At 41.9% G+C, this 19,991-nt stretch overlaps 1 protein-coding gene across 6 annotated transcripts; it reads right to left on the bottom strand.

Moving 5' to 3' along the window:
• Positions 1-27: 27 nt before the first annotated feature.
• Positions 28-4,714, bottom strand: LOC149952654 (mediator of RNA polymerase II transcription subunit 25-like). Of its 6 annotated transcripts, XM_090168691.1 has the most exons (18): positions 4,488-4,714; positions 4,369-4,414; positions 4,187-4,311; positions 4,024-4,122; positions 3,839-3,962; positions 3,620-3,773; positions 3,309-3,553; positions 3,163-3,229; positions 2,961-3,097; positions 2,257-2,861; positions 2,013-2,184; positions 1,756-1,950; positions 1,419-1,532; positions 1,129-1,224; positions 815-1,069; positions 612-743; positions 408-545; positions 28-346 (listed from the first exon to the last, which is right to left on the bottom strand). In XM_090168691.1, the coding sequence occupies exons 1-18, from the start codon at positions 4,601-4,603 to the stop codon at positions 161-163; spliced, it is 3,006 nt and encodes a 1,001-aa protein (XP_090024817.1). In that variant the 5' UTR covers positions 4,604-4,714; the 3' UTR covers positions 28-160. The 6 variants fall into 6 exon arrangements, with proteins under 6 accessions (XP_090024817.1, XP_090024814.1, XP_090024815.1 ...); XM_090168688.1 differs by having other exon boundaries at positions 2,257-3,097; positions 3,163-3,226; XM_090168689.1 differs by having other exon boundaries at positions 28-337; positions 2,257-3,097.
• Between the last annotated feature and the right edge of the window lie 15,277 nt (positions 4,715-19,991).

The following is a 19,991-nucleotide window of genomic DNA, read 5'->3' on the forward strand; positions in this document are numbered from 1 at the left end:
GGTCAAATAAAAGAAAACAAAAAAGGGTACGATCTTTAAAAAGATTCAAGAATAAACTCACAATTTATTTGAAATATTTACGTTTATCACAAATTAATTTTCTTAGAAGTACATGATTATAAATTTGATAGATAAGTCGCTATATCAATAAGATTTTGTTTTAAAAATCCAGCACTGAATGCATTGATGAATCATCCCAAGAGGAGGGTGGCTGCTGGCCTGGTTGTTGTGGAATTTGTCCCATTCCAGGTTGGCCTATCACGTTTGAAGGTACCTGGCCCCTGTTGATTTGCCCTTGCTGCATCATCATTGGTTGTTGCTGTCGCATTTGAAGTTGCTGATTTTGCTACCGCAAATTTACAATTTTACTTAATGAAGTCATTTTGATTCAAGTTACCAAATATTACCGGTTGTAATAAATTTCGTAGTTGAGGATTGGATCCACTTGGGGTTATTTGTTGGGACTGTTGATGAACTTGCTGTTGAAGTTGCTGGAGCTGTCGTTGTTGCTGCAATTGCAACCTTTGCCTTTGTTCTAATAAGACCTACAAAATGGAAAAAGCATATGAGAAAAAAAATATTAAACCGAAATATTTTAAAAATGTATAAACCTGTTGTTGATGGCTTTGGGGAAGATTTTGTTGCGGATGTTGGTGATGATGATGTTGCTCCAGACCAGCTTTCAGTTGCAATTCTTTTTGCTGAGCAGCTTGCAGCGTTTGTTGCAATTCCTGAATCTTCAACTATTCGAAGAAAATAAGGGTCCAATTAGCATTTAATAAGAATTTACTAGAAAACCAAATAAGTTTATTACCAAATTCTGTTGCCGCTCTTGCTCCAAAATGGATAACCTTGAAGCCTGTTGTTGCGACATGGAAGGATGAACCATTCCACCCACTGAAACTTGTGGTTGGTTCGGTTGATTAGGGCCTCCAGGATGTTGCTGCTGCTGAGAAGGTGGTTGTTGCGGGGTACCTTGTCCACCAGGTTGACCTGGACCTTGAACCCCACCTGGTCCCAGAGGCGTCCTAGGTCCCATTGCATTGGGATTGGCACCCATAGAACTGGCCTGAAATGTATTTTGGAAGATGGAATAATGGCTAACGCTCATTTGAACAGGTTATCTACTTGGGTCATTAGTAGTCCTTGGGAGTTAGGATTGTTAGATTGTGGAATGGGCATTCCTGCCCCAGTGGAACCTTGACTACCAGCAATTTGTTGTAACTGGTTATACAAAATTAAAGCAAAGATAGTGAGCGAGACAGTAAAAACAAGGGAAAACTCTGTTATTGTTAAAATACAAATGGGAAATGGGAATAGACAAACATCCAAGGCACCAATAGGCAGAAAAATAGTTTCCATATTGGCAAAGAGATAGAGAGAAAGTTTTGCTTCCTTCAGAACCAGTCAATTTTTACCTGGTAAGGACCGGGTAACGAAGTCTGGTTAAAAACTTGATTTTGTTGTTGTTGCTGCTGCTGCTGCTGCTGTTGTTGTTGCTGCTGCTGCTGCTGTTGCTGTGGTTGTTGCATCTGAAATTGGTAAAAAAAGGAAAAACATGCAAAAACCATAATCGTGCACATGCAACTGAGACACATAACTAAAAATCCCATAAAAAAATCACTGGAATTTAAATTTTAATAATAACTGAACATAAAAAATTAAGAAAAATAGGCTGAGGTTGATTAAAATTTATGTTAAGAATTGTTAGATGGTGGGGTATTAAGATACACACGATAAAAAAGATATTCTCACCCCCAACATTTTCTGTTGCTTGGCCTGTTGTTGCTTTCGATGATTTTCATACATTTGACGCATCCCATTATAAAAACCTTCTTGATCATTCGCAATGATGCCCGAAAACAGACGTTTGTCGGGAGTGTACAAGACGAGCATAATACGAATATCGTTAGGTTGAGCTATTTGATGGGCAATTTGAATGACTCCAATCTTTAGATGAAGAAAATTTAAGTTCAATATGAGATAAAAATATCTTGATTTAAAATTCTTACAAATCCACTTGTCATAGTCTTAATTAACTTCTGGCATCTTTCAGTTTCATTCCCAAAATGAAAGACAACATGGCGGGCATTGTTTTTTAGACTAGTGAATAAATTAGCCATCACCACAAGTTGTTTTGGAACAAGCTGAATACACAAAGTATTAGGCCAATTTGCTCCAGATCTAATCAAAAGGTTACAAATAAATTTAAGTTTTATATAGATTGTTTTTTCAAAAAAACTTAAAAAAGCTTACACTTCAACTTCCCCATTGATAACATTAGCTAAGATGGTGCAACTTATGGTATGAGAAACTCTGTTGGCAGCGTTAGCTCCTGGTGGCCCTTTTTCCTGGAACTCTATATTTCCTTGCCATATGGGAGATCTATCTTTGAACATGCCCGGTCCAATCGGGGCTACCATCATTCCTTGTTGCCCCGGTTGGCCTGGTTGTTGTTGTGAGTTTGGAATGGGCTGCTGCATGTTCATTCCTGGAATTTGATTTGGACCTCCTTGGCCTTGCATGCCAGGATTCAATTGGTTGACTAATTGAGAATTGGAAACGGCAGGGTTGACTTGAGGCCCAACTTTGCTCATGGGCCCTTGCAACTGATTGGGTTGTTGCTGACCTGGAAACTGGCCCATTTGCCCCATCTGAGTGGCATTTGGCCCTTGCTGTTGATTTTGCTGTTGCTGTTGTTGTTGTTGGGCTTGCTGCTGCTGCTGCTGCTGTTGTTGTTGTTGTTGTTGCAGGGTCTGAGGAGGAGTCGCTCCCCTAACTTGCATGGGAGACATTCCTTGTCTTATTCCTCCACCTGACTGATTCATGAAATTTTGTTGGCCAGTTGGGAAACCCGGGGGCTGTTGGGATACCAAATTGGCTAAATTAACGTTCATAGGAGGACCTCCTTGACCCTGATGAGGTGGGCCAGGAGGCAGAAGCTGTGGCTGCTGATTTACATGAGGACCAGTAGCCATAGGTTGACGCACTGACGCAGGAGCCATTGAAAGTTGAGTTGCCAGTAAAGATGGCGGAGGTGTGGAAACTGGAGGAGATTGTGTTGGTTGGTTCCAATTCATTCGCACAGGAACCCCACCTAAAAAAAAAATATTAAATCGCAAAAATACCTAAAACTATTCTTAGCGAAAAACTAAATCTTACCACGTGGCCTTATGCCTTCCATTCCAGGTGCTTTGTTGGTTATCGTTACATTGGGTGGGTTTGGCTTCTCAATACCGAGAAAATTAACACCATTAACAAAAATAACTAAACCCACCTTTTAAGGTAGGAAATAAGATCTGGAGTACCTGGTTTAGAGAGCCAAGATGGCTGTTAATACCAGCTCTTGGTCCAGGCATGGGTTGATTTGACTGAGTATAGACTAGACCTCCAGATGATTGAGCAGTGACTGTTTGAACTGATGAAACTGATGGCGACTGAGATGCCAATGAAGCTAAGCCACCAGGAGTTGGACTGGGGTTTTGAGGAGGTGCAGGGCTACCAGTAGAAGCCACTGAACGAGGTTCCAAAGGTGGAGGACTAATAGGTCTTTCTATAGGATGTTAATTAAAAATTAATACAGCAGCTAAAGCCAAGGTTTACAGCAAATTAATTGAACCTTGTAATTGGTATCCTTTCAGTAGTACCAAATGTCTGCCATCTTTTGCATAGCTCTTGGTCATTGCCAGTTGAAGATCACCACCAGATTTCTCATAAAGTTTCAATAAATCAGGAATTTTTCTAGGTGATAGAATACTGAAATTGATTTGCCTCTGGAATAATACTACATTAGGACAATCAAAATAAAACTTGTAATTATAAAAACAATTAGGCCTACTTCATTCATTACAGAAGCTAACTGATCAACAGTCAGCCCTGAGTATGGTGAATTTTCCCACGAAGGTAGGTTGCTGTACGGAGGTGAATTGCAAACCAATATACAATGTTTTTGAGTAGTAATACTATTATGAAAAAATTTATAAGCATTTATGGTTTGTATATACTTGAGAATTAAAATTTTACCCAGAATCTCTTAATGTTTGAAAGTCATCAAAAACTTGTAAGGAAGTACTTAATCCTTCAGCAATGTGACTATGGCCATCACCACCACCTCCAATAAACCTAGTTGAATCATAAGACAACATAAACATTGCGTAGACCAAAAAGAATAACAAATAGAACTTACTGAACTTTATCCAAAGCACACATGAATTTGTGAGTACTTGGAGTTGGAGTGAAACACATTGTTGCTGGTTCAGGAACATGGTCTGATGCCATAAAAACAACTAGCGTATATAACGTGCTATTAAACTATAAAAGTTAAATTAACACTTAACCATAATGATAAATAAACTAGTAAAAAATTACATCACAGCCACAATCTCTATCATCAGGTGGACCTCCATTAAAATGACTATACACAGATAAATATAATACATAATATTATAATGTCAATAAAACCAAGGGTAAAACAAAACAAAACTTACTCTAAAGTTGGAAGAATATAGTTTTGTTTTAAGCTCTCCACATAAGGACTTAAATTAGCAGTTCCTTCGACTACGAAAACAACATCAGCAATTCTATTTTGATCCGCTACAACCATTTTTGGTCATAAGATATTTATTTAAAATTACAAAAGTATTTGCGTTAAAAGTTAACGCGTCTCGTCGCAAGCCACCATTTTTTTTGTGACGTGGCTTGAGCCATCTATCGACGGTTCCAGCGTTCCCAACTCCCAAAATTGAAATTATAGTATCGAAGCCCAAAAATTATCGTACTTTCTAGAACATTATAGTACACAAGTACGGCCAACTTCGATTACAGGTTATAGCGTGGTAGCAATTGTTCATAGTTGGCCGTTATTTTGGCGCAAATTTTAAATTTATATCTTGCCATATTATAGGCCACATTCATGTTTTTTGTTTTTTAGATCTATTACCAAGTTACTAGTTAGTAAAATATGTTTTTATCTTTTGGAATATTTATTTACTCATATTTTCAGGTACATTACATATTTTTGTAAATATCACATTTGATTTTAAACGTTTGTACTTATACAATATCACAATTATGTTATTTTATCACTTTAAAGCTTGAAGCTTTTTTTACACATCACCTAGCATAACTTCGCAATTGTCAACATTTTCGCCAATATTTTTAAATTTGTACATTTCAACTTTAAATTTCTGAAATTATCGCACAAATATCGGAAATATAGTTAAATTATCGAAAAAAGCGTACTATATAGTACGCGATGGAAATTATAGTACGTAAAAAATTTAAAGGAGAAATTATCGCAATGTACTATAATTATAGTACGGTTGGCAACACTGGACGGTTCTATTAAATTTGGAAATAATAAAAATATTTTTTTTAAAATAAAATTTAGAAATTACTTGATATTATCCAAGGGGCAGACTTGTAAATAGTGTATATTTTTAAGAGAGTCCACTGGACCCGGACCCCTCCGCCGATCTATTTTTTCGACGAGTCCAGGACTCTTCCCTCTTTCTTCGCCTCCCCCCCCTCGTTTAAATTTATATGTTCTTTAATCTCTCTTTATTCCTCCATATTATATTCGAAAATAAATGGCACCTAACCAGGCAAAGCCTATAAAATTTTTATTGTAATATATAAAAGAGACAGTCAGAAATCGAACTACAACATCAAAGTTTACATATTTTCATATATAATCGTGATCGGGTAAATTAAAATGCTCGTAAATATTATCACAATTAATTTAACCATAAAAGTCTTCATTCCAAACCCATAGAGCTTAATTTTTTTCTACCTTTATTCATTTTAATAAAGCAAAATTTTGGTCTTCAATGGCACTGCAATTACTGTGCCTAATGCAATACAGAGCAAGACTATTAATTATTGACTAATAATTTCCATACTTCGTTAGTCTTAGAGTAACGAAGTATGGAAATTATTCCCCACACGGGCCACACCTGTTTAAGTTAGAAGAGGTTTTTCACTGGTGGGCCCAAGTTTTCAAAATTTTTCATTGGTCATTGTCAATTTCTATAGGCCTCACAGATAAGTAGATAGGAGAGCTCTAGCTCCGTGGGGAGTCCGACTAATATTCGGAGAGCTGAAATAGTGGCGGTCAGTATACACTATACAGATGCCTCAAAGAGAAAAATAATTCAACTTTTTATTTAATTCTCGAAATTTTCCCTCTTTTTACACAGCTAACGATATAATTTGATGGAGTCCCGTGGACTCTTTACCCCCTTCTAAAGACATTTCTTTAGGAGTCCCGTGATTTTTTTCACGGGTTTTTGACGCATAGGCTGCCGCTATTTACAAGTCTGCCAAGGGGGTCTCGACCAAGAAGATGTGTCCCTCACACCTGTAAATGTGGCTCTATGGTGGATTCTCTGGGTACGCATGGCTTAAGTTGTAAACGCAGCGCCGGTCGTTTGTCTCTAAAGCGTGCACTAGTTTCCGCTGGTTTACCTTCAGTGTTAATAATAATAATAATAATCAGCTAGGCTAATACCCAAGGCACCACCTTAGGCCTAAGTCATCAAGCGACTTTTGAAGCCTTTAATTCAGGTGGCCGGGTTACAATGCGTAGGAGGGTGGTGGCAAGCCCTGCTCCCTACACTAACTATTACCGTTAACCTTGACAAGTTTTTATGGAAGGGGAAACCGAAGAGCTCCTGATGGTATGTCTCTGGTGCCTTGGGCCGGTGGTAAATCACTCGTGTGGGATTTTACCTGCACGGACCCTCTCGCGCCTTCGTATTTGGAATCTTCTTCGTCAGCCCCTCTCGATCTGGGCCGCTTCCCAGGCTGAATCGAGGAAGAGGGCAAAGTATGTCGGCCTCGAGAACCGATTTATTTTTTACGCGGTTGCAGTCGAAACCCTGGGTTCATTTGGCAAGGATGGTCTCGGTTTGGTTCATGCCATCGGTTGGAAGATTCGTCAATTGACGGGTGAAAAACGCTCGGTCGCGTTTCTCATTCAACGCATAGCAGTCGCTATCCAACGGGGGAACGCCGCCTCAGTTCTGGGCACTTTTCCGCCGGGTTCTTCTTTGGAAGACGTTCTGTTTTCATTACCATAATGTGTATACGGGTGTTTGATTTTTTGAGAAGATAATAGTTGTAATAAAAATTCAATATAAGAAGATGTTTGAAAATTTTTCTGATGATCATCACCAAATCAAAGCAGATCCAGGCCGGCCTTCACCTCACGCTCGGGCGCACTGCCCTTTCTCGGGTCTCGTCCTATCGGTATCTCGGAGCCCTGATTGACGACAAGCTGTCCTGGTCCCCACACATCGAGGTCCTCGTCGCTTCTTCGCTGAAGCGGCTTAACCTTCTGAGAGCCGTCTCCGCGACTCGTTGGGGGCCGGGAAGGAAGGTCCTTCGCCTTCTCTACACGCATCTCCTTCGCTCTCGGCTGGACTACACTAGTTCTCTCTACGCCTCGGCCACAGCTACCACGCTCGGCAAACTCGACAAGGTCCAAAATGCCGCTCTCAGAGTTATCCTAGGAGTTCCACAATCCACTCCCATCCGGCTCATGGAATCCGAAGCAGCCATTCCTCCTTTGCGTTTTCGGAGAGACCTTCTGGATCTCTTTAACATCGCTCCATGCGGAGCGTCTGACACACCCGATTTCTATCCTTCCCTATTGTGATCTACCCTACCTTCTCTGGAACTCATCGAGGACCGTTTCCCACCGGGCCGACTTCCTTTCCCTCTTCGAGCGTGGCGCCTTGCACAGGAGTACAATCTCACTTGGCTTTTCAACTACTCCATGGCCCATCTCCCTCGTCTGCGAACACCGGAGTGGGAACCACCAGCGGCCACGATCATTCCTCGCTGGCTCTCTTCTACCAAGGGAGACTTGCCATCTGACGCGCTTCGGCAGCTCTTTTTCGCGACCCTCGAACCTTACGCCAGAGATGCTACGGTCATCTATACGGACGGCTCGCTCTCCTCGGACCCGGGTGTTGCTGGTGCGGCTTTCGCGATTCCGGCCCTCGGCGTCGGCGCGAGGTTCTTCGTGAACTCCGGGCATCCTATCAACCGGGTTGAGCTCCTCGCTATCCAGATGGCTCTTTCATACGCGGTGACAAATGTGCCTGGTGAGCTGGTTATTTGCTCCGACTCTCAGAGTGCCCTCACCCAACTGCTGACGCGCTCTTCTGATCCGGTTGTTTCAATAATCCATGATCTATGTGACAATTATCCCCGCTCCGTCACTTTCCTTTGGTGCCCAGCTCACGTGGGAGTGCCAGGCAACGAAACGGCGGACAAACTGGCCGGGGTACTCAGCTTCAACGTCCTCAGGGGGTACACTTCTTCCTTCCCTCGACACTCTTGGAGCTAAAGAGTGTCTGTGGGAAAGCGATCACCTCTTCGTGGACTCGCACCTGGCGGTCTCTCGCAGCCCAGTGGCCTCTCCTGGCTGCGAAGCCTAACCCTGACTCTAGAGCCGTTCTGGCCGTTCAACTTCCTAGACTGGAGGACACTCTTCTCGCGCGGCTTGGTTGTGGCATACTTCCCACAAAGGCGGTTCTTCATCGTTTCGGGCTTTGGAACTCGGACTCCTGCCCTCGGTGTGCGGTACGAGAGGACGCCGAACACGTCCTGTTCGCGTGTGCCTCCTTCGCGACCCCTCGGCGGAATCTCTACCTTTCGCTCCAGGCGCGGGGTCTCCCGGACTCCGTGGTGGGTGTGCTCACCGCCGTTCACGCGGGTTGGCAAGATGTGATTTTGGACACTTGTAAACTTCTTCGTAAAGTTTTTCCGCGATGATTATGATTATTGTACTTTTTGTATTTATTTTTCTGATGTGTATAACTTGAATCAGCGCGTTTGTTCTTTCTAAATAACGTTTGTTCGCGGACTTTTCTCCCTCTGCGCCTGGTGTGAAGGCCTCGTTGCTATATACACCAATCCCCGCTACCATTGTTATTCTGCCCCCCCCCCCTAACCCGTGGCGCCATCCATTATTTTTGAAAAACAAAATCTTTTTGCCGGAAAACGCGTCTTATTTGAACGAACCATCGAGAGATAGACGGCGCCACGGGTAGAATGATAACGTTTTCTCGTCATTTGGAAGCAGAAGACGGTATTCTTATTTTTAAAAACTTGTTTCGCGAAATACTGAAATCCGACGTTTCTATTGGACCTCTAGATTAATATTCCCAACTCAATGGATGAGCCTCCGTTGATTTTCAATACGATCTCCTCTGGGTGACGTCACGATTTTACCTAGCAACGCAAAAGCCGTAATATTTTGATAAAAAACCGTGCGATCGAGGCAACCTTATAGTTCCCTTTTTTACGAACCTTGGATATTATCAAGGTGAATCTCCTTTTGGTGCTACCAGGTACTATTTTATCGCGGAAAAATATTAAAAATTCGTAAACTCGCACTTGGTGAAAGAAACTAAGGAGTTGTTATGCTGGTAAAACAATTTTAACCCGTAACCGTCATGGGGGTAATAGCATCTAGGAGCAATAAACACAATACCCCACACATAATGTGGAGTGTGTGTTTGTTGCTCTTAGATGCCAATGTCTCAGTATTTGATATAGCGGTGCACCTGGGATATCAATCATCATATATCACCTGCGGGGTAAAGAGTAGTCCATTTTTGTTTGGGGGTGACGATAAAGTACCATCTGCAGAATACGGTAGGGATAGAGGACCGGTTAGAGAAAGACTCAACAATGATCTTTATGTTGACGACTTGGCCAGCGGGGCTAACAGTGTGGGGGAAGCGTTTGAAATTTCCTTAGGCGTGACCAAAGCTAGGAACAAGGCGGGGATTCATTTTAGAAAATGGGACTCAAATTCCAAAGAACTGATAGACTTGTGGGACAAAAACGAGGATGAAGGCCTATTCGAAAAGGGTATTGTTCAAAAGGAAACCAAAATTTCCGACACTTTCAAATTTGATTTAACCGAGTTGATTAAAAATAGCCTAGAGGTTAAAAACACGAAGCGTCACATGTTAAGCCTAATTTCTCAAATATTCGATCCGATAGGCCTAATATAATCTTGGAGAATGGAAGTATTCTGGAGTGGAAAATCCCAAAGCGGTAATAAGAACGTCCTTTCGCTCCTTTTGCTGTTAGAATTACCCAGACTACCCCGGTTAAACCGGTTTTTGGTCGGACGTCAGCTTTATCTGCCATCATTCTGGCTTGATGACGTCCGACCAAAAAGAGCATGATGGGAATTTTACAAAGCCGCAGGTGGCGCCCGACTTTTCCACTCCAGAATACTTATCTTCTCCAAGATATAAGAGATCCTGGCAGTTATAGAGATGCGAAACTCCGTCGAAAACCTGACAAAAAAATGCAAGCATCAGCGCCGCCCTTCGGCCGGAAGGAAGCGCCCGTTTCAAGCCGAGAGACGCAAAAATTGTAAACAACGGTAACAATCCTAGGATCTCTGCGATTACTCCCCACGTACAGGCGTCGCTGCGATCGGCAAAAATTAAAAAAAAACTGGTTTGCTTAGGGTATAGGGAGTTTCGCATCTCTATAACTGCCAGGATCTCTGCTAATATCACCATTCGTTATCAGGGGTAAAATGATATTTCAAAGTTTGTGGTTGGAAAGGGAAAAAATAGGCTGGGACACCAAAACCCCTCCCGAAATTAGCGAACAGCTTCAAAATTGGTGTTCAGAGCTGCTAACGTTAAATGCGTCCCAATCAAAAGGAATTATTTTTCGGGAAATAGGGAGGTAGAGCAGGTGCAAATTCACTGTTTCTGTGACTCTAGTCTTAAAGCTCTGGCAGCGGTAATTTACGTAAGGTATCAAACCAAAAGTAATGGAGTAAAAACGGCATTAGTAGCTTCGAAAACTAGAATAGCGCCGATTAAAATTTCAGAAAAGGAAGATCAGAGTCAAACAATTCCAAGATTAGAATTGATAGCGTGTTTAATTGGAGCTCGTTTGGTAGATTACATAAAGGGAATTTTCAGTGAAAGATTAGAGTCTAAGGGTGTGTGAGCACTCGTTTTAAACGAGTGCTCGAAACGAGTTCGAGTCGAGTACTCGCGGCTCGAAACTCGCTAAGCCTTCTGTGGAAACTCGCCGAGCTTTCGAGTTCAAAGTTTCGCCAAGGTCAAGCTCGCTAAGAACTCGTCAGTCAATTTAAGTGTTGCCGAGTGCTCGATTTGCTAATTTATAAGGCGCGCATGCTCATTTGTAAATTTAAACTTTAAAAACCTATGACGTCACAATTTTCAACCAATCAGGGCGCTTAAAAATATTTGACGTCATATTTTTTTCGGTTCCCGCCATTGGTCCATTAAAGTCATGAGGAAGTTTTAGTTCCAATTGACGGCTTTTAAAATTCATTTTGCGCGTGAAAATACCTCTACATGTTATGGTCAAAAAAGCACGCAAAGAAGGCTGTGTGCCCAAGACATGTACGGGTAGTGTCGCGCGCTAAAACGTCATTTCAAAATCCGTCAATTAACTGTTATCCATCAAAATCTTTTAAAAAATGCAAATTTTAAGAAATAGCATCCTAATAAATATTTTGGAAGTTCATTTAATATTCCTGTTTTTTTTTCATATATCTCAAATATTAGATCAACGTGAGAAGTTGGAAAACTTTTCTCCTTTGAAACAACTTTTAGGGGGTAAAATTTTTAAAATCGCTCAAAAGTTTCAAACTCGTTAAAAACTCAAAACTCGCCTAAAATTTTCAAACTCGTTAGAAACTCGGTTCTTAAAAAAAGGGTTAGATTAAAACTCGTAAGCTCGCTTAGTTTTTCAAGCTCAAACTCGAACTCGGAAAGAAAAAATTTTGAAACTCGAACTCGACTCGATAGCCAAAAAGTGATACTCGCACACCCCTAGATTAGACGGGTTATTTTTTTGGACCGATTCAACTGTCGCTTTGGGTTGGATTACTAGTTCGGCAAAGTCTTGGAAACCTTTTGTGAGTAATAGGGTAGAACAAATTCAAAAATTAACTAAGGTTGGAGAATGGAACCATTGTCCCGGCGCGGAAAACCCGTCCGATTTGCCGACCAGGGGTTTAAAGGGGAACGGCCAAGCTTTTCCAAATATGGCCTTATTTCCGTATCAAAAGATTAACAAGACGTTCAATATACTAACACGTACCTTTTTTTGTCTTGAAAAAAAAGCTTTTGGCCCAAAAAGTTGGAACGAAAAATAACGCCAGGTGTTTGGGTTTGAATTTTCTCCGCCATCTTAGGGGCTGCCGCCAGTGCCCCCTTGGATTAATAATATTTATTAATCTAAGGTGCCCTTACCTCGTATGAGTGATTTGCGAACTATCCTAACTTTTAAAATCGAGCAATAGTTCTTTTTATAAACTAACGTGGCCTTCTTGTTGAAATGTTGCTCTTACGTCACAGTCTCTTACTTTCACAAGCCTACTAGCGCGCGCTACAGTCGCGAGGAATATAGGTTTTTTTTAGCGCGCGTGCAAATCGCTCGTGCGCAAAATATACTAATAAAGCTGTATCTTGTGACGTAGAAGCAACATTTTAACAAGTTGGGCAAGACCACTTTTTATTTTATAAAATCAACTATTTAGGCTTAAGTCTCTTATAACTGGAACGCGCCGCGCGTGTGAAACAAATTTTTTGCCTCTTCAGCAGCGCGCGCTTTTACGTTGTTTTTCTGTCTCACCGACTTCTCACCAGGTGTCGCGGCGGACGCGCGCTTTTCGATTTCCCGAAATTTCTTTCTCAATATTTTTTGATGCGGTTTTCGCCATAAATTTTAGTTTTTAATGGGCTATAGGGCTATCTAACTGGTTAAAGCTTGACCGTTCCCCTTTAAAAGCTCAAGACTTGGTAGAAAATAAATTTTGGTTTTCAAGTCCAAAATGGCTAAAAGATTCAAAACAACATTGGCCCAGGAAGATTTCGGAGATTAATCTCGACACAGTGGCTCATGAAAGGTGAAAGTTAACTTTGGGGGTCATCATAAAAAATAAAACTGACATACAACACGTCATAGATTTGGGTAGGCAGAACTCGCTAAACAAAATCTGACGCGTAACTTCCTAGGTATTTATAGCGATTTCCACTGGGAAGCTCCGAGAGCGCCCCGAAATCGATTTCGACGTCACAGCTCTGGTCGAGATTTCCAAGGATCGCGGTCGAGCGAGTCTCCCAGTGAAATACAACCTCGTTTTAAGAGCAACTCTCGGGGCGAGAATTTTCCAGTGAAATACGCGGAAAGTCATGGCGGACAATAATATTGTATTCGATACACTTTATTAATCATCCATGGCTAAGCCTAGGCGTAAAGGAGAACTTACTTCATTTTCGGAGTAGGAATATACCACATCCTCTATATATCTTATTATTTTAGGCCTTTTGTAATGCGAAATATCAAATTAATAAGAAATATACCATCCCCTTTCCCCCAAAATAATTGCTGGTCGAATATTTTGGTGATTGGGTGATTCGGTTGTTTGTGTTTTACCCCAGGTAAGGGAAGGGCCCGTCCTTTTACCGGGAGATCTTTGTTTTTGTGGGATAGCGAGGAGATCACAGCGCCCCTTTGACCCCTTATTGATATGCCGACGTGTCTAAGACCAGTTGTTTGATAGTCATTTATATTTCTTATACATTATATATATTATAAATTATTTATTGTGTTAAAATATGCTTACATGTATTATACATATTTTTACGTTTATATTTATTCTCAAAATTGAAGAGTTGGAAAATAATACGCGAGATAAATAACGCGAGTTTTTTTAATAACGCGCGCTCGGACGCGAGCTAAAAAAAGAAATAGTAACGGTTCGGAATTTGATTTGAAAAGGACTCCATTTTATGATCGGAGCAAAATAATTGATATTTCAACTAATTTTGGACGTTAAAGTCGTGTTTTGTTTAACCTTCGAGCTGTAAACGTGTTGACTTCAAGATAAGGACAGGAACAATCTATATTGGCCAATTCGTTATGCCCAACCATCCAGCGGCTACATTCAACATATTGTACGAGATACCATCGCCACCAACATAAATTCTGTGTTCCGCTGTTCCGAAACGTCAACAACGTCGCTCAGATTCTTCCACGGCTCCAACCGGACTCTGCCACTTCGATAAAGTTTCCGCAGTTCAACTGAACATTTCGGGATGAACTTTGTAAAGTAATGGTTGCAACCTAGATTTTACATTTCGTTAATGCCGCGAGCACTGGCCAGTTGCTTAGTTTGATAATATTTCATTTAGTTTAATTAGTGTTTAGGTAGTTTTAAGTTAGCTTAAATGTTTGGTTAGGATATTGAGTTTAAATTAAATCAATTAGTGTTTGGCAATCTAACAACTGGCTTGATACGTTTAATAACAAATTTCTCCTAGACACCAATTTAATACTGAGGACCCTCGCTAACCCCACCATATCACGTTACGCGAGTAGTCCCGGGCGTATTCAGTCATTATTATTAATTGTAGACGGGTACCTTAGGGGTTCGCTTAAGTCGATTGTCCCTAGGTTGAGATCTCCAACATTCGACACCCGCGCTACAATTTGGGGGCCCAGCCGGGATCTTTTATGTTTAATGGAAGAGTAATTTTGTTTCCTCTTATAATTTGGTAGTCAATTGTTAGTTGGTAGCTTTTATCAAAATCTATCATTTCTCTCTGGTTGACAACGCAATGATATTTGTTGCTATTCCCTATACGTAATAGGTGTGTGTGTGTGGTTTTTTTTTTATTATTTTAAATTCGTCGGCAATTCCAGAAAGTTAGCTAGATTTCATTTAGAGTCCCTAACCAATTATCTGCATTTCCATATTTTATTGGTAAGATTTATATAGCTTTATGAGTGGTGATTACAGTCCCACTTACCTTGAATATTGCAAACGACAAAGAGAAGCTCGTTACCAAAAGCGAAGCGCAAATAGAGACGCGTCGAATACTCCCGTATCCGCGAACCCCGCTAGCTTAATACCTTGTAAGTAGTGGTTCCGCCAATCAGGTCATCGCACCTATCCCAACGCTATCTCCAGCCGCAAGTAATGTTGCTACCTCGGGCATTGGTTATGCTAACCCCCTGTCTCCGAGTAATGCTAGTGGTAGTGGAGTTAACGTCCCACCGGACGTATTGACCAATATTTTAGCGCAATTGCAAGCTTTAGCGACACAGCAGCAGCAGCTTCAAAACGCATTAACCCAACTCCAAAATGCAAGGCCGCCCTTAGCGCCTCCAACTTCTTCCGCACCTCCCACGGGTACTATTACTTTCCCTTCAACAATGCCTACTGTAACTTCGGCGTCGCAAGCGCAACTGGCACTATCTTCAGTTAGTAATCTAACTTTGCCCTTGGCACCAACAAGTGCATTTCAATCTCCCACGAACCAAAATCCGTCACCATTGGCATCAACGGTTGCAAATCAGGGTCAAGCAATTCCACCGGTTGGTGTGAATCAAATTGTCCCATCCTTGGCTAATCTCAGCCTCAGTATGCCTAGCTCTTTATCGTCACAATTGGTAACAACTAATTCAGGGAACCCGATGGTAACCTCCTCAGTGCAACACTCTGCTTTTAATGTTCAAGGTCAAATGCCAGCCGCGCCAATGAGTCTGGCGCCATTTATTTTCTCAAACCCATTTAAAACTCCTACCTATTCCGGTAAACCTACGGACACAGGTCCGAAAGATTTTCTCAGACGCGCCAAACAAATGCGTATAACTAGCCGCTTAAGTGAGGACAATTTCCTGGAACAATGCATTCCGGCTATGTTAGATGGGGCCGCGCTCGACTGGTTTTGTGATAACCAGCCTTTTAGTTCGTGGAATGATTTTGAATCGGGTTTGCGCGCGCAATTTGAGCGTACAGCGCACGACGATCACGTAAAGGATAAAATTTTCGATCGCTTCCAGTACGCTTTGGATGCGTTTTAATGTTTTTTTGACGCCGAAATGTCCCGCGGATGGGATATCGTGGCTAAGATGCAAAATCCTAGCGCGTAGGGATGTAGGTACTAAAACTCGAAATGTTTCCCATTCGACTGGGTTGGCTTTACCGATGTCTTGGTATAAAATTCTATCGCGGATATCGCAACGGGGCGCAACTTTTTCAACCCAATTTCTGATTGAACCGTTAGCTGGGATTTCATTATCCTCCATATATCTTATTAATGCTCCTAATTTTTCATCAGCTCGTAGAATATTTTTGCTCAGTGACGCTTAGTGACCTACTCGCGAACTGAATAACGCGGCGCTGACCATCAATGTGCTGAGCCAAGACGCCTCCGAGGCCTGTCAGTGAGGCATCGGTAAAAATTTTAAATGGGTGATTATAATCAGGGGTGCAAAGAACCGGGGCTGAGGACAAGCGCTCTTTCAAAACGTTAAAAGCGCTTTCTCGCTGAGCAGACCATTTCCAAGGAGTGTCATTATGCAACAGCGCGTTCAGAGGGCTAGCAATTTTGGCAAAATCCTTAACAAAACGTCGGTAGTAGGATGCCATTCCTAAGAAACGCCGAAGCTGTTTAACATTTTTCGGAGTTGGAAAATTTCGCATCGTTTCAGTCTTTGCTGGGTCGACCATTATTCCGGAGTTGTTCACTATATGTCCTAAAATATCGCATTCTTTTTGGCAGAATTGCGTCTTTGAAGCTTTAATAGTTAGGCCCGCCTTTGACAACCGGTTAAACACCTCTTCCAATGTTTTAATGTGTGTTTCAAAGTTCGCAGATGCTACAATAATATCGTCAAGGTACGCGCATACGCCACGTCCCGACATATCCAAAAATAACGAATTTACTAGGCGTTGGAAGGAAGCGGGTGCGTTACAAAGGCCGAACATGAGTACTTTAGGCCGAAACAATCCTCTATGAGTTACAAAACTAGCTATGTCCCTATGACCCTCAAAAATTGGCATTTGCCAGTAACCACTACGCATGTCAAGGGTCGTAACAAAGTTGGGTTTGTGTAGCGAATCGAGAATATCGTCTATCCGTGGTAACGGATAGACGTCGCGTCTTGTAATTAAGTTAATTTTTCTGTAATCTATACAGAGTCGCTGGGTTCCATCTTTCTTACCCACCAACAAAGTGGGACTGGCCCAAGGACCAGAAGAGGGCTCAATGATGTCGAGAGTAATCATCTCGTCGATGATTCTATCAATTTCGGCACGCTTTGCGGGAGAGAACCTATACGGGGCGGTCGAAATTGGCCTATCATTTGTCAAATCAATATAATGTTGAACGCGATCAGTGCGTCCGGGTACTGTAGAAAATATAGGTTTAAATCTGTTAACTAGGGATTCTAATATTTCTCGTTGTTCTAGATTGACCGGGGCGGCTTCTAACGCTTTAAAAAGTTCGTCTTCATCGATTAAACCTTCGGTAACTGCTAAGTTGAAAATTGAATTGTTACTAAAATTTTCCTTGGGATAAATACTTATAGATGGTGGTTTATCATCAACTAACTGCTGAACGCTTAAGTGAAAACAACTACCTGACCTAAAGGAGTCACTACAGTTAATTCCACCCTTAAATTTCAATAAATGATTACTCTGATCTTTCCAATAAAAACTACTCAACTCGTGGTCTACGACCATGCCGGTATGCCTTAAAATATCTTTCCCTAAAATACAAGTGTAGGGAATATTTGGGCAGTAGACTGCCTCAAATTTTACCAGCTTTCTAGGCAAACCAAAATTGACGGTTACTGCCCCATCAGTGGGTAAAAGGGTTCCATCGGGTTGACGAAGGCCTAAAACAGGTTGAGAAGTTTGACAACCTAAATTTTCTAATAAGGGTTTGAGACTACTATGAATTATCGTATGTGTTGAACCAGGGTCAATGAGGGCTACGCACGGAACAGTTTCCAAATAAATGTCTAATAAATCTTGGCCCATATTAAAAATATCTGGGTACCCTGGTGGAGAAACTGCCGCGCTAGCTAATTGGGTTGTGTTTATTGTTGAGATGGCGGCCTGCTGCCTGTCAATGCGGCAGAGGCCGTTTCTCTGAACCGGATTCGGAGGGTTCCTAAGGTTAGGACAACGATTTCTAGCGTGGCCGACTTCTTGACATCCGTAACAAGTCAAGTTCGGGTTGAAATATGGTCCTGGTCTACCATTAATGGATTGAGTGTTTGGAGCCTGACTACCAAGGTTGCTAGGTTGTTGCCCGCTATAACCACGCGAGTGGGTATTATTATGAGCGCTTTGATTATGGTTTTGGTGCTCAGTTTGGTTAGTGTGATTAAAACTGTGATTACCCCGATTATTACGGCGAGAGTTCTGGTTGCGAAAACCATTAGCGTTACTATTACCCCAAGAGGTGTTGTTGCTTGATAAATCATGGTTTCTCGAGGAGCCAGATTCAGCCTGAAAACTATTTTCACCCTTACGGCGTCCATGCTTTTTCTCAATTCTTTCTACCTGGGTAGCACTATCAATAAGTTCACGTAATGTATCGTATCCTCGCGGGTTTATTAAATGAATTCTAATGTCATCTCTCATGTTTCTTTCTACATATCTAATCTTTTCACGTTCGGACAAGGAAATATTCAACTGACTAAAAAGTTTTTGCATTTGTTCAGTGTATTCGTAAACCGTTTCCTGAGCGTACTGGAAGCGATCGAAAATTTTATCCTTTACGTGATCGTCGTGCGCTGTACGCTCAAATTGCGCGCGCAAACCCGATTCAAAATCATTCCACGAACTAAAAGGCTGGTTATCACAAAACCAGTCGAGCGCGGCCCCATCTAACATAGCCGGAATGCATTGTTCCAGGAAATTGTCCTCACTTAAGCGGCTAGTTATACGCATTTGTTTGGCGCGTCTGAGAAAATCTTTCGGACCTGTGTCCGTAGGTTTACCGGAATAGGTAGGAGTTTTAAATGGGTTTGAGAAAATAAATGGCGCCAGACTCATTGGCGCGGCTGGCATTTGACCTTGAACATTAAAAGCAGAGTGTTGCACTGAGGAGGTTACCATCGGGTTCCCTGAATTAGTTGTTACCAATTGTGACGATAAAGAGCTAGGCATACTGAGGCTGAGATTAGCCAAGGATGGGACAATTTGATTCACACCAACCGGTGGAATTGCTTGACCCTGATTTGCAACCGTTGATGCCAATGGTGACGGATTTTGGTTCGTGGGAGATTGAAATGCACTTGTTGGTGCCAAGGGCAAAGTTAGATTACTAACTGAAGATAGTGCCAGTTGCGCTTGCGACGCCGAAGTTACAGTAGGCATTGTTGAAGGGAAAGTAATAGTACCCGTGGGAGGTGCGGAAGAAGTTGGAGGCGCTAAGGGCGGCCTTGCATTTTGGAGTTGGGTTAATGCGTTTTGAAGCTGCTGCTGCTGTGTCGCTAAAGCTTGCAATTGCGCTAAAATATTGGTCAATACGTCCGGTGGGACGTTAACTCCACTACCACTAGCATTACTCGGAGACAGGGGGTTAGCATAACCAATGCCCGAGGTAGCAACATTACTTGCGGCTGGAGATAGCGTTGGGATAGGTGCGATGACCTGATTGGCGGAACCACTACTTACAAGGTATTAAGCTAGCGGGGTTCGCGGATACGGGAGTATTCGACGCGTCTCTATTTGCGCTTCGCTTTTGGTAACGAGCTTCTCTTTGTCGTTTGCAATATTCAAGGTAAGTGGGACTGTAATCACCACTCATAAAGCTATATAAATCTTACCAATAAAATATGGAAATGCAGATAATTGGTTAGGGACTCTAAATGAAATCTAGCTAACTTTCTGGAATTGCCGACGAATTTAAAATAATAAAAAAAAAACCACACACACACACCTATTACGTATAGGGAATAGCAACAAATATCATTGCGTTGTCAACCAGAGAGAAATGATAGATTTTGATAAAAGCTACCAACTAACAATTGACTACCAAATTATAAGAGGAAACAAAATTACTCTTCCATTAAACATAAAAGATCCCGGCTGGGCCCCCAAATTGTAGCGCGGGTGTCGAATGTTGGAGATCTCAACCTAGGGACAATCGACTTAAGCGAACCCC

The sequence above is a fragment of the Leiobunum rupestre genome, chromosome 3 (genome assembly GCF_980474605.1).
Source record: "Leiobunum rupestre chromosome 3, qqLeiRupe1.1.hap1, whole genome shotgun sequence".
NCBI classification, from domain to species: Eukaryota; Metazoa; Arthropoda; class Arachnida; order Opiliones; family Sclerosomatidae; genus Leiobunum; species Leiobunum rupestre.